Raw genomic sequence first — 14,326 nt, forward strand, 5'->3', positions numbered from 1 at the left:
CGAACAATCAATAGCATCTCGGGGAGCGATACCACAGTCCGTGTAGATAAGCCAGTCCACCAACACCAGGTCCACAGGCCGCCTCCAAAGCGGCGGCCCTACCCATCCACCATCACCTGTCGCCGCCTTTCCCCGCACCACGCCGGAGCCGAGATCGCCACAGGGCCGTTGCAGCACTCTCCAGGCAGGACTAGGCTAGAGAATCTCGCCCCAGCCTGCGGCCAAAGCAATCGTCGTCGTCCTCCTCCGTCCTCTGCCAGTTCCTCTACCAGCCAAAACCGGCGACGTCGCCTCAAACAAACATCACCTTGGCCGAACGAATATTCAGTGCCCGCCCGCCAGCCCGCCACCTACCGATAATAACAAGCAACTGCCAGGCCCATATTTATCCGGCCGGGTTTCCCCTGCCTTCCCCCGCCTCGCTCACAATCCTGGTAGGGCACGGCTACTGCTGCTGCTGGGCGCTGGCTGTAAACTGATCGCAAGTCAAACTCGAACAAAAATCCACCCCTGCAGTATTATTTTCTCTTATATGGGCGGATCCGACGCGGCCACCACACACGCAAGGGACGACGCCCAGGTCGTGGTGGTGGTTGTGGGATCCCCCGTCGCCGCCGACTCCACATCCGACCCCCCAGCGCCACCGCCGCAGGCCCCAACTCCACCGGCCGAGGCGGCGGAACCTAAGCGGGACCTCTCGGCGGCGGCGGCGGCGGCGGCTCCGGCCGAGCCCGTAGTAGCGGTGGAGGGCAAGCAGGAGGCGGCGGCGGGAGCGGGGGTGCAGGCCATGGCCGTCACCTTGGCGCGGGACGTCGAGACGGGCCCGGAGGCCAGCACCAGCGGCTCCGCGGAGGACAAGCCGTCATGGTTCACCCCAAAGAGGTACTCCTACCACCACTAACCCCTAGCAGCAGCATAGTCGCTGTGGTAGGTTTGAACTTCTGGGTCGCGCGATTTTTTCGCGGAGCTCGAAATCGGGGCGATTTGGTGGTTCGTTTCGAAGAATCTGGGTTCCCTTGATGAATCTGGGTCCTCCCGAGCTCCGGTTGAGCCGCCATTGCCTTGATTCGAGCTGTTTTTTTTTTGTACTTTGAGTCTTCAGCGATGCCAGGTTGTCCTGAGATGGGAGCATAAACTTGCCAATTTGTTGCTTCGTTGCAAATCATCGCCTGTAGTGCACTAAAAAAAGGGCAAATCGTTGGTCATGCGTGCCTTTAAATCGAAAGTTCGTTCGAGTCTCTAGTTGTTCCAATCGTGGCTTGTAGGTTTCGTATTTGTCTGCTTCTCCACGCTGGGTCTGCTTTTGCGGTGTGGACCTGCTTTTTGTACCAGTTTGGTGCTGGCAAATTGCAAATATAGAAGTATGTCTAATTCCCCTTAGGTCTATGTCTATCTTCCCTTGGATTTGGCCATCTGCCCCGTCTGTGTAATGTTTGGTATTGTGTATGATTTTTGTTCTTCATGTCGGCGACATGGAGAACCGGAGAGTGCTGATTTCGCTCGAGTTAAGTTGCTTTTCTTATGGCTGCAGATTACTTGTCATGTTCTGCATCATCAACATGCTAAATTATGTTGACCGGGGAGTAATAGCAAGCAATGGTGTCAATGGCAGCCGTGGCACTTGCTCGGGTGGCACATGCTCATCAGGTTCTGGAATTCAGTAAGTCCGATTCCAAACTTTCCTACAAAATGTGATATCTCCTTTAAATATGACGTTGTGTAATTGCATTCTTTGCAAGCTACACAGTAATTTTTTATGTAAATTCTGTTTCTCTTATGCATCTTCTCCTGTGTTTGATTCCTGCCTGCTATCCTGGCCTGTCTTCATTTTATTATACTCGTATTTTTTTTATTAATTTCTCCCAAATCACCACTTGTTGGCCATCTTAATCGTTCGTGACATCTTTTCTCATAAATCTCATGTTCTCTACAGAGGCGACTTCAATCTGAACAATTTTGAAGATGGTGTGTTGTCCTCGGCATTTATGGTTGGATTGTTGGTGGCTTCGCCGATATTCGCGTCACTGGCAAAAATGTTAGTGTTAATACTATAAATTTAATTTTCTGTTTCTGTGTATAGCTCGCTGCAGTAGTAAAAGGTAGTGCAGATGGACACACGTTCTTCAAACAACAGTACACAGTGCAGATTAACAATTCCTTTTGTTAATATGCACTGATGCAAACCATTCAGGGTGCTATCTTTCAGCATGTAATAGATTTCCCCTCTCCCTGCAGACACAATCCTTTCAGGCTTATTGGTGTTGGATTGTTAGTCTGGACAATTGCAACAGCTGGTTGTGGGTGCTCGTTTGATTTCTGGTCAATTACTATATGCCGCATGTAAGTACTTTCTGCTCTGCTGCTGTTTCACATCTGTGTTACTCCGTATTATTATTTTCAAATATACACTTCTAATCATGTGATCTATTGCCCGACATAGGTTAGTTGGTGTTGGTGAAGCTTCATTTATAAGTCTCGCAGCTCCATTCATTGATGATAATGCACCAGCAGCACAGGTCCTGTTATTCTTTTGATGCCTGAGTTGTGTGTATATGTGAACATATCTTATGGTTTCTTGGCTTTGTTTCTATACTCAAGTCCCAAACACGCAGCAACATTCTTCTGGGAAATATAATATACATATTCGCACACATAATTATTTTCTTCAGTCTTCTTTTCTGTTAAATTTGAGATAATTATGTTCATTACAGGTCAAGGATATACATGATATTACCCCGAATCATTATATCTCACAGTAGGAACAAACTGTCAAACCCATGTAATTGAGGCTAAATTCAACATGGGACTATGTGTTAAATTGATACAGCACGTAAGGATCATGTGATCAAGAATTATAATGGATTACACATCAGCTCATCGCTGTATTGACCTGGCTAGTTTAGGTTAAAAAATTATCAGCAGTTGCTTCTAGTTGTTAAATTAGGTGGATGAATTGCTCCCTTAATAGTGCTGTATTATGTTTATCATAGTACTGTTATTTTTAATTTCTCATGTTAGTCAACAACTAACGTTGCTACTAATCACGTTACCAGAAAACTGCATGGCTTGCTATGTTCTACATGTGTATACCCACTGGGATAGCACTCGGCTATGTTTACGGTGGGCTGGTAAGTCTTATGCTACACTCTGTTTTTTTATTGCTACTTAGTTTTGCTTGAAGTTATAGAGTGCATTACCCGTGTAACTTGACCCTCATATCGTTCAAAATTACTTTGCATCTCATCAGGTTGGGGATCATCTGCACTGGCGTGCTGCTTTCTGGGGAGAGTCAATTTTGATGCTTCCTTTTGTTATTCTTGGCTTTGTGATAAAGCCACTAGAGCTCAAAGGTATAGTTTTATTTTATGTATTGTGTTGCTTACCAGATTACAAAACACTGCTATTTGTATTTTAGTACTCCATGGTCCTGACTTCCTTCCATTCGTTTACTATTTCTTTTCGGGTGGTGATTTGTTTACCAGGATTTACTCACAACAAGAAGGCAAAAGAGTATGGTCAAATGCTCAATCCTGAGCTTCAAGATGGCACAAGTACGTCCTTCTTTATCAGTCTTCATTTGACAAGCTGTTCCTTTGCTATCACTTGGTTTGATCCAGGAAGTTTTTTTTCTTCCGCTATATATTAAAAAGTGCTTGAATACTCCTCTAAAAGGTTAAAACCTGGCCCCAACCAGCCAACCACCCACTACACGCTAACAGTAGTGTTATGAGATTTCTGCAATTTGACTTGTAGGACAGCACAGAACTCACTCTTCTGTACACTGATTCTCTCACAGGAGTCAAAACCACATCAGATGACATCTTCCAAATTCAAATTCCTTTTCCTGACTTGTATCGCTCTATATCTTATGCTAATTTTTGAATTACAGGGCTACTTCTGTGATGAGTTGAACCATGATAATGTGCTTCGCATTCATTAGGATCTTAAGCATTTTCCATACGCAAACAACCTAAGGACAGAACTGATGTTTTGCTCAGCCTGCTGACTTGTTTCAACATCCCTTATATTTGAAATGCACGATAGCAGTTTCGGAAGAAAACTGTAACTAAGTTGCAATCGTGTATGCTAGATAACCTTGTTAATTTGCTTAGAGCGTGTTTGCCAAAGGTGGATAGAACATCATATACTGAGTTAAATTTGCCTTCTCCTGGTGCTGGGGTGTGTAAATTCGCAGAAGCTCAAGCGCCAGTCAACACAACCATGTTCAGTGTCTCACTTTTTGGTTTCCAACTATTCCAGATAATAGTGGAGTAAAGCAGGTTGTGCCTGGTGGGGATGATGACCTGGCAGAAAAGCTCCCACAAAAGTCTTCCTCGTAAGCAACTCCTCCGCAATTTTTTTTCATTTGCTTGTTAGATCAGTTTCTTAATTTTATACCCGCATACTGTATCATTTCTCTCCTTTTTAGCGGTATGCAGTAGCTTTTCTCTGTTGTTGATCTAGGTAAAAGTAAATATTTTACTCCCTCCGATCCATAATAAGTGTGTTGGTTTTAGTTCAAATTGGGGTATACTAACCTATTGCAATAGATAAGCTCACCTGCATTTTCTTAATAGAAAACCATTTGAATATATAAATTTTTCATCATGCAGTTCCAGTTTCGTGAAGAAAGTTATGGTTGAAATCCGTCATTTTGGGGAAGATATGAAAGAGCTGCTTCAAGAGAAAGTCTATGTTATCAATGTATTAGGTCAGATCTCCTTTTTATGCAATTGTTTTAACCCCATTATATTGCGTAGTTCCTTTTTGTATTGAACACAAGGGTTTTAAACTCTGTACTTTGCCCTTCATTATCATGTAGAAATTCAGAAAGCTGTGTTCAGTGCACAAGAAGGTTTTCTATATAACGAAGGCATTAAATTGGTTGGAAACTTGTATTGTGACCCACTGTAGTTTTATCGCTCAATTTAAGATAAAAAAACCATTCCTAATGCCTAGTTCTGAACATAACTATTGTCTTGCAAAAAGCAATCAAGAGGCTGCACTCCGCCAGTGCTGATCAATTAAGAGGCTGCACTCCTCCAGTGCTGATCCCGTTTTGTTCAAGACCAAATAGCCAAGCCAAGAACTAGTTTTGAGAGGAAGAAAACATATTCTCTAAACGAATTCCAGCACTTTCTAGATTCTTCATTCAGCATTCAAAATTTCGGCAAATAGCCAGTAAAGTTATTTGGTGGTACATTGGTTTGAATTGATCCTTAAGAGTAAGTTAGTAACACATCTTTCACATCAAAATTTGAAGTTTGATAACTGCAATGAATGTAATGCTTACTTCCATTGACGAGTGCAGCCTCTTCTGAAATACATTCCGTTTTCATATTTTCTTGCGAAGTATATAGTATTCTGTTCAGAATTGGAGTTCACTTGCCTGTGCTATTCCAGGTTACATCTCCTACAACTTTGTTATTGGTGCCTATTCTTATTGGGGCCCTAAGGCTGGTCAAGATATCTACAAGATGGTAATTTCTTATAATCTGATTTCTGATTCACAGGGACATATGCCTTGCCATGCGATTATTTGGGCATCGGTTTTTATTTTGTTACCTACTCTCTTAGATGTACAACCATAGGTGTTTCTGTATCTTCATCTACTAGAATTTAGAACACCCAGTCTGTTTGGTGTCTTGTATGAAGTCCTGATCTTCTAGTGTAGACCTACCACAATAGATATCTACTATCACACTTCAATGCATTGCTATTTCATTGGATAACCTTTCATGTCAAATTTATTATACCAGGGCAATGCAGATCTAATGTTTGGCGGAATAACAATAGTGTGTGGGATATTTGGAACCCTTGCAGGGGGGTTCATCCTTGACAAAATAGACTCTACAATTTCTAATGCTTTCAAGGTATGATTTTTTTTACAATGCAATATTTGGAATTTTTTTTCCTTCTAACATATTACAACATAAAACCCAGCTTTAGTCCAAAGATATGCTTTCTAATAGATTGATTTGTGTGTGGATATTGTATAAGCATGAACATTTACCATCATCTTATCTTGATGCTTTTACTTTAGTTCTCTTTGGCCATGTGCCTAGGATTAGTTCGTTTCATTGCCTGTTGCCTTATTTTGTTGTTTAGCAGATTGATGCTGGCACCATTAAGTATACATTGCCAGTTTTCTTGTTCACAAAACAGTCAACATGATGCTGAGCATGGTTTGTGTTATACTCGTGTGTACTGAGTAGTATATATATGCCAGTCATATAGGTCTGGAGGCTGGATCAGTGAATTTAAAGGGAGCTGATGCTGCTTATTACCACATAATAACTGCAATGAATGTAATGCTTACTTCCATTGACGAGATTTCTTTTCATGCAGCTTCTTTCTGGCGCGACTTTCTTAGGGGCAATATTTTGTTTCAGTGCTTTTTGTTTCAAGAGTCTCTATGGATTCATACCCTTCTTTTCAGTGGGGGAGCTCTTGGTTTTTGCAACTCAGGTAAAATACTTCATTTTGCTTAACGACTTTCGCGCCACTTCAGATTCTGACTCCTATTACGTAGCAGTGCACTAAGATTATTATTGCTAACTCATTGAACACAAGGAAATGCTTATCTCAGTTATCACTTAGAAGATCTTTATAAGGACAACATTTTTAGATCAGTTGCTTCCATTTTTGTGCACTTGTCATGCTGATAAACATTTCAGTATGTGGTATATGCATGCATGTGCGGAGTTAATTCTGCACGTATACTTATTCTTTGAACCTACACAGGCTCCAGTAAACTACATATGCCTTCATTGTGTGAAACCAAGTTTGCGGCCATTATCAATGGCCATGTCTACTGTTTCAATCCATATATTTGGTGATGTGCCCTCTTCACCCCTTGTTGGGCTTCTGCAGGTACTTGCTCTTTCTGTCTGTTTGCAATGAATACTTGCTCGGTTACGTTACTTATTGTCACGATGGATTCTTTTTGTGAATACATTATTTTAGATCCCAATATTTCTGTGGTCTTTAATAGTGACCTAGCAAATGTTGGTGTAGCATTTTAGTTGCATCCAACACCACTTGGATTGTAATTAGTTTTGATTATCGTTGCATCATTGATTCTTACATTGTTTTTTTACTGTTTGAACTTTGATGCAGGACAAAATCCATAACTGGAGAGCAACAGCTCTTACGTTGACATCCATCCTCTTCGCTGCAGTTATATTTTGGTTTATGGGTATGCTCTCATAATATAGATAATTATGTTATGTTTTCACATACTGATTAAGAAGACTGCATGTGCTGTTTCAACCTCTCAAGGCTCGCATAGAACCAAAACCAAAGCACAACCATGCCTTAATATGTAGATTGAATATGCTTGCCCTTCAATAATAGGATAAAGCATGGGATTTAATGGCACAAGAAGAGCTGTCTGCATAGAAGTAATTAACACAGTATATTAACTCCACTGCTACTACATGAAAATAATCATACAAACAGTGCGTTCTGTACCAGAGAACTATTATAATGTGTATTTGTGATACTTAACTGAAGCTGAGATATATTCTTGTTTGCAGGCATATTTGTCCGCAGCGTTGATCGTTTCAATGAACAGAGCGAGCATGGTGTTCCTGCTACTGAGAGAACTAACCTCAGACCGTTGCTTGATGGAAACGATGAGGCGCGCACGGCTGAATGATCTGTGAGGTCATCAAGCACGATGCCTTTTGTTTCTTTTTTAGCCGAATAATTTCGGCTGTGCCAGCAACATGTGAAATGTAAATTCGCATGTCCAATGGCTGTACCTGTACATACAGAAAAAAAAAATCGTTTCCTTCTTGATCTTCTTGAGTTGTTTTGTGTACAGTTGCTGCATCAGAGTTGCAGAATCCCTGTATCAAAGGTGTAACTTATAGTTGATTAGATAAGGGTAATGTTTGCACATCTCAATGAAAGTCGCTTCCAAAACAGTCGGATCTGTAGCTAGAATTCGCCGTTCATTCGATGTCATCTGAACCTCTCATCCATTGCCCATCTTCGTTCGATATCATCTGAACCTCTCATCCATTGCCCATCTACAATAGACATTCTCCCTAAATCAGTTTAGCTACAATAATAAGGCAAATAAATGCTTATGGTTTATGGAATTGAACAACCAAGGACGCCATGGTCCCAATCATCTCCACACTGTTGGTACGTCTGGTAGGTCAGCGGAATAAAAACCGGTGATCAGTTGCCGACTGAAGAGTGGCGTTGTGCACTGCACAAGGGTTGTAGCACGATGATGGCCCTGAACAACCAATGTGGTCCTCCAGGCTGGGCGCAACTGCAGCATGTCGCGTCTGGCGAGCCGTCAATCCTCCCGATGATCCAGTTGCTTCACCCTCGGCTCCACCAACACATGTACGCCAGCAACAACAATCCTACATGGATGATGGATCATGTACGTACAGCTGCGTACATTGTCAACGAGTCCATCTCTACTTCTTGCCACTACTCCCAATCTGCTAGTCTCTCCTCTCCGATTCATAATGAGTTTCGCTTTTGCTTGTCAGCTACACTTGTTACGGATAGGAGGGAATACAAATTCTGGCACATACTCGCTGCACTTTTATGTTCTCGCACCATTAGGTGCAAGGGTAAGAGCATCCGCGTCCCTTAAACCAGCATTTAAAGGGATTCGAGGGACACCAGATCAAAAGCCTCGCCGAGTAGCGCGCCTCAAATTGTTTTCTGCCCAGCGTGGCCCAGTACGCGGCCCAACGTCTCCAGGCTGCCCTCGACTCACAAGGGGGTTGGGCATGCCGGACACGAGCGGTAAGGTGGGTACCAAGAGGCAGGACACCCCTATCGTGACACAGTCAATCATATCCGACTTGCAATTTTCTCTCCCTACTTCATTTCTCCCACCCATGCCACGTCCACGCCATCGCCGCCAATGCAGTCCACACCACCATGCCGCCGAAAAGCCTTGAAGGGGAAGAAGGCGGTGAAGGGGCGAATGGCGCGACCGTGGCCTTAGTCAAGCCACGGAGGCAAGCGCCGCTGAAGAGGAAGCCGCTGGAGTTGACGGATGAAAAGTGGGCAGACATCGGCCTACGTTGTAGATACTCCACGGTGGAGAGGCAGGAGAAGGCAAGCATGAAGAAGGAGGCGGTCATGAACCATGCCTTGTTCCAAGGTATGTTGGCTCCGGGTGCCACTCACGAAGGTAGGCAAGGTAGCACCACGTCGGTGAACCGTGCAAGGGCTGCGTGGCCGTCTTCCCTTGTCTTCTTCAATGAAACCCTAGACACTAGACGAAAACGTCGAGCACGACGAATTCAACCCGAACGCCGTGCTTTCCCTGAGAACCTCCGACCAACACCCCTTCGACCTTCACCACAACTACAATGGCTCGTAGGGGATGCCAACCCGAAGGGGGGCCTCTGGATTGTGGCACACATGTCACGTCAAACATAGCGTTTAGGGGCCAATCTGGCAACATCGACGATGTGTTTGACGAAACACTGCCGACTGGCTTCATCTCCTTTGAGGTTTGGGAGCCCCGTCTTTGACTTTGTGTTTGCACAAAGATTAAGCCGAGGCCGCCGGCCATGCTCGCCCTTGTCTTTGTGCATAGATGGATAGGAGCACCACCATAACCAACATGATAAAGGCCACCACCGATGCCACACATTACGCCATCGATGATGATGATGGGGGGGGGGGGGAGTAAGAGTAAGAGGGGGATGATAATGATAAATAAGAAGATGAAGAGAACACCGACAATGGTGGGAAAGGACGCAAGAAGAAGGCCGACGGTCACCGAGGGCCCAAGTGGAAGCCTTTGGAAGACCAATGGTCATGCGATTGATGGAAGTCAACCAGTGTTGATCCCATCACAGTGCGAATCAAACAAGTGAGGATCAAAACCAAGTTCAACAAGCGCAAGATGCACATGAAGAGGATCCAAAGGCCATGTCAAGCCGATGGGGAATCACTCGACACGCCATCAACCAATTCCATGGGTGTGCGGAGAACATCAACGCAAGGCTAGAGAGTGGCTCAAACGCCGAGCTCCAACTTGACCGTGCACTAGATTTTTTTCAATAAGGAGAATATATTAATATAAAAAAGATACCAATTATATGCAGCCTCTACCCTAATGGTAATACAGATGCACCCAGCCAAAAAATAAAAATAAAACTAAAAAGACAAAAAAGTCCCACTAAACTGAACCGTGTACTAGATATGTACCGATCCCATAACAACGGAAGAGGGTTCAACTTGATGCATTGGTTCACAAAGTCAAAGGCTGCGAGAAATGGTGTGACTTGATAGGCATTTTGGTGGCGGGAACTCCGAATTTCGGAACCTAAATGGATGCTCTAACCTGGCCTTTTGGTTTGAAAGTGACTCGTGGCAACGGCCTCGTTTTGTGTATCAGTTTGGGTCTTTTCGAGTGAAAATGACCTGATGTGTAGCTTGGTCTCCATCACGGCATCACCGTTCCAGAGTACTAGCGTACACCCTAGCAGTCTATCTTTGCACACTGACTAACATGAGGTGGGCAACGACAGATGAAATTTCAGAGGCGCTGCCCGCTTTGAATCGCGATGCCAGTTTCTCTTTCTCGGCAGATGAATGTTTGACCAGGGTCCAGCCTTCCAGGTACTATACGCCATCCCGTCTGTACAAGCACGGTACAGGCTCTAGCGAGGTGACGAAGCCGTAGACGGTAGTCCAGGAGAGCTACGCTACCAGACGCATACCAAGCTCCCCACCCCATGACCCATGTGGCCTGCCCCCCAGTGCCTACAGTGCACAGTACGCTCCTGCTCCAGTGCAGTGCTCCATGCCTGTCCCTGCGAGGCTGCAGTGCTCCTGTGTGTCCTGTGCAGGCTTCTTGAGCCAAGTGCTACATTTCAGGTCTTCAGGGTCGGTCAGACTGCAGATACCTGGATCTAAGAGCATCTCCACTCGTCCCCCCGAACAGGCCCCCGGCGAGCGTTTTTTCCATCCGGACGGCGTAATTCGGCCCAGTCGCGCCCCCGGTTCCTCGTTTTCGTCCGGATTTGGGCCTAAATTCATCCGGCGATCCCACGACATCCCTGACCCCCCGGGGAGCGCTCGGGGACTCCGGACGAAACGAAAGCGCGCGAAACGGCGAGGCAACTTCCCGCGCATCTGGTGGCCCCAACTTGTCGGCGAGAGAAACCGATCGTCGTCCTCATCGCATCGTCTTCCGCGCGCCGTAAAGCTCGCCGCCGGTCCGCATTCGCCGGCCACGCGGCGAGTTAATGTCGTCGTCTTCCGCGCACGCATCGTCTTCCGCGCGCACTAAAGGCTGCCGCCGGTCGGCTCGCCGCGGACGCGTCGCATTCCACGCGACATTTAATCCCCCGCGCCGGCCCACGCCTATATACGCCGCTCCACTCGCCGCGAGGCGTACCCCGTGCTCCACTCTCCCTCCACTCTCCCTCTCCTCTCCCGATGGCGTTCTACGACGACGACGGCGCGGCCAACAACGGCTTCCCGCGCGGTCGCTCCACGCGTGGGAGGGGCACCTCCTCCACCGAGCGGGTACCCCCGCCCGCCGGATACGAGGCCTCCCGGCGGCGGGCTGGCGGCTAAGTGCGCGGCGTACCAATCCCACCACCGCCGCGGGGCCACGCCTCGACGTCGCCATCGAGGAGGCTCGGATGACGATGACGGACGAGGAGCGCGCCGAGCCACGCCACCACCCCGACAACTACGGGCGTGGAACTCGTTCTTCCTCCGGCGGTGGGAGCGGGAGCCGGCGGCCTACGACGGCCCGCCGCCTCCGCTGCGCGCAACAACGCCGCGGGCCGCCGACGGTGGTGGAGCGCGCCGGAAAGGACGTTGGCGAACGTCCTCGCGCACATCGAGGGCGGCAACTTCCGGTGCTCACGATGCCCCCTCTATCGGCATCGAGGGCATCGGCGAGCCGCCGTCGGGAAGCGTCCGGCGGCCACGGCGCATGGCTGCCGGCTCGTCGTCTTCGGATCGGCGTCAAGGTCATCCTTGGCGCCGGTGAAGAAGGAGGAGGCGACGTCGCCTTCGACGCCGGTGCGCGTCAAGAAGGAGCCGGCGTCTCCGCCGGCGACCGAAGGGCGCAGCGGCCGGCGCCCTCGTCATCCGCGAACGGCCTTCCGCGCCGCAGAGCGGCCGGAAGAAGACGAAGAAAGAGGCCGCCGCAAGCCGGCTCGCCGAGGAGGAGGCGAAGCGCGCGGAGGACGCCGCGATGGCGGAGGCGATCGCCAGTGTCGCCGCACGACATGGAGGAGGAGAAGCGCGCGGACGACGCCGCACCTGGGCCGGGCGAGGCGCGACCGGGTGCGCGAGGAGGCGGAGGCGACAGCGGCGGCGCTGCTGGACCCGGCCGCCGCACGCCAACTCGCCGCCCGCGCCGCTCCAACCGCCAACGACGATGTCGCGCGGTACCGCCGTCCTGCGACACCTCCATCCGGCGTCGCCGTCCCCGTCGTCGACCTCGAGTCCTCCGACGACGACCGGTACAAGCCATCCCGGGGTGGGGAGACGCGGCCGGGCGACGAGCGGCACGGGCCGCGCAGCCGAAGGCCAACGACGACGGCTCCGACGACGACGGCGGCGACTACACGGTGTTCTACCGCCATTTCGGCATGTAGAGCGCCGTGTTTTAAAATTAGCGTTTGCATTCCCCTAGCCGAATTCGAAATATAGTCGAATTCGGCCTCTATGTATGAACTCCTCCCGTAATGTAATAAATATCATTAAATTTAGTCTATATTCACCCGTTTTTAGCCGTAGTTTGTCAAGTTTCCGTTTTTAAATTCGCATCGTCGACTTCGCCTGGGCACGCGGCTGGGAAACTACTACTCCCCACGCCAAATCTTCCTCCAATCCGGACGAAAATTTCGCCGGATTTGGGCGTGGGGAGCGCCAACGACTGGGGAGGCTCTAAGTATTTACTTCCCAATAATTGCAAAAGTAACTCCTCCAAAGCTGAACCCTCACGTTCAAAACAATCAAAATTAGGTAGTAGTGCCTTCGAGTTCAACTCATAGTTTTCGTCACAACTCGGGTAGAAATAATTTTCATCCAAAAGACTTATCTCAAAGTCTCTGTATATTATTTCATGTGAAGTCTTTGTATAGTAAATTCATGTGTGCTGTATTTTTCTGACATCCAAGCCTCTCTGAAATGTGTTTGACTTGTATGTAAGAAATCAGAAAGGTCGAAGAGGCTCTAAAAAGAATACACACAAAAGAGGCACATGAAGGAACTCCGGCGTCTTTATAAGTTTTCACCCCACAGGGACCAAGGAGGACACACACACGGCCCTATCCATCCATCCCCATCACATCTGTGCGCCACCCGAACGAGAGAGCCACCAGCAAGCCAGCCAGCCAGCCATGGCCTCCTCCGCCTCCCGCGACGCCGCCACCTTCCAGCTCTACCGGCCCATGGCAATGCCGACGCCCATGCCCCAGACGATGGCAATGCCCTTCTCGTCGGAGCCCGCGGACACCGTGGTGCCCGCGGTGCCGGCGCCGAGGAAGGCGGGCGCGGCCAAGGGCGCCAAGGACCGGCACAGCAAGGTGAACGGGCGCGGGCGGCGCGTGCGGATGCCGATCGTGTGCGCGGCGCGCGTGTTCCAGCTCACCCGCGAGCTGGGGCTCAAGTCGGACGGCCAGACCGTGGAGTGGCTGCTCCGGCAGGCCGAGCCGTCCATCCTGGCCGCCACCGGCTCCGGCACCACCCCCGCCGTCTTCTCCTGCTCCTCCGCGCCCTCCACGTCCGCCGTCTCCCTCCTCGGGATCGGGAGCAAGCGCCCGCGCGAGGACCATGACCAGCAGGCGCCGTCGTTCTGGGAGGCGCTGCAGGCCCGGCCCGTGCCCGTGCCCTGGGGCATCTCCCCGTCGCAGGAGGCGCAGGCGTACGCGTCGTCGGTGGTGGTGGCGCAGGGGCACCACCACCACCACCTGAACCTGCTCTCCGCGCTCACCGGCGCCACCAGGCGGCCGGAGGAGGAGTCCCGGTGACCGACTGACGTGATCGCGCGCGCCCGCTGACCGGCCGTGGCTCTAAATTCTTGGAGCCAGCCAAAGCCAGGTGTTCTTGCTGTTGTGTGGCTTTGCCCTACTACGACGTGCTTTCGCGTTCCCTTTGTTAGTTCCTTCCTCCTCCTTTGCGTGCATTGTGGTGTGCTTTCTTTTGCGTGATTTTTGGGCTGGAGAAGAATTGAGAATCTGATCAGAGATTCCTCCAAGGTAGTAGCAACTGTAGATACAGGTCTTTAGATCGCACTCCATTTCGTCAGGTTTGCGCTCGTGTCCTTTGTTACAGTGTGTATGCCACTGCTACCATGGTTGATGGT

At 49.0% G+C, this 14,326-nt stretch overlaps 2 protein-coding genes across 2 annotated transcripts; both read left to right on the forward strand.

The window, feature by feature from the left end:
* The first annotated feature begins 504 nt into the window (after positions 1–504).
* Positions 505–7,929, forward strand: LOC124669971 (probable sphingolipid transporter spinster homolog 2). The gene is made up of 16 exons (XM_047206497.1): positions 505–882; positions 1,532–1,660; positions 1,934–2,035; positions 2,236–2,340; positions 2,441–2,516; positions 3,054–3,128; positions 3,248–3,350; positions 3,483–3,551; positions 4,261–4,336; positions 4,614–4,711; positions 5,404–5,480; positions 5,760–5,873; positions 6,349–6,468; positions 6,745–6,873; positions 7,120–7,198; positions 7,539–7,929. Exons 1-16 carry the CDS (start codon positions 533–535, stop codon positions 7,658–7,660), a joined length of 1,824 nt encoding a protein of 607 aa, XP_047062453.1. The 5' UTR covers positions 505–532; the 3' UTR covers positions 7,661–7,929.
* A 5,432-nt stretch (positions 7,930–13,361) lies between these two features.
* On the forward strand, positions 13,362–13,991 carry LOC124671553 (transcription factor TCP7-like). The gene has a single exon (XM_047207913.1). It carries the CDS (start codon positions 13,362–13,364, stop codon positions 13,989–13,991), a length of 630 nt encoding a protein of 209 aa, XP_047063869.1.
* The last annotated feature ends 335 nt before the right edge of the window (positions 13,992–14,326 follow it).

This window comes from Lolium rigidum, chromosome 7 (assembly GCF_022539505.1).
Source record: "Lolium rigidum isolate FL_2022 chromosome 7, APGP_CSIRO_Lrig_0.1, whole genome shotgun sequence".
Taxonomy (NCBI): Eukaryota; Viridiplantae; Streptophyta; class Magnoliopsida; order Poales; family Poaceae; genus Lolium; species Lolium rigidum.

Bases quoted from the DNA above. Each gene is read 5' to 3' on its own strand.
- LOC124669971 (XM_047206497.1), top strand. From the start codon at position 533: ATGGGCGGATCCGACGCGGCCACCACACACGCAAGGGACGACGCCCAG. The intron at 883-1,531 runs GTACTCCTACCA...TTATGGCTGCAG, and splicing joins TCATGGTTCACCCCAAAGAG to ATTACTTGTCATGTTCTGCA. The intron at 3,351-3,482 runs GTATAGTTTTAT...TTTGTTTACCAG, and splicing joins AAAGCCACTAGAGCTCAAAG to GATTTACTCACAACAAGAAG.
- LOC124671553 (XM_047207913.1), top strand. From the start codon at position 13,362: ATGGCCTCCTCCGCCTCCCGCGACGCCGCCACCTTCCAGCTCTACCGG.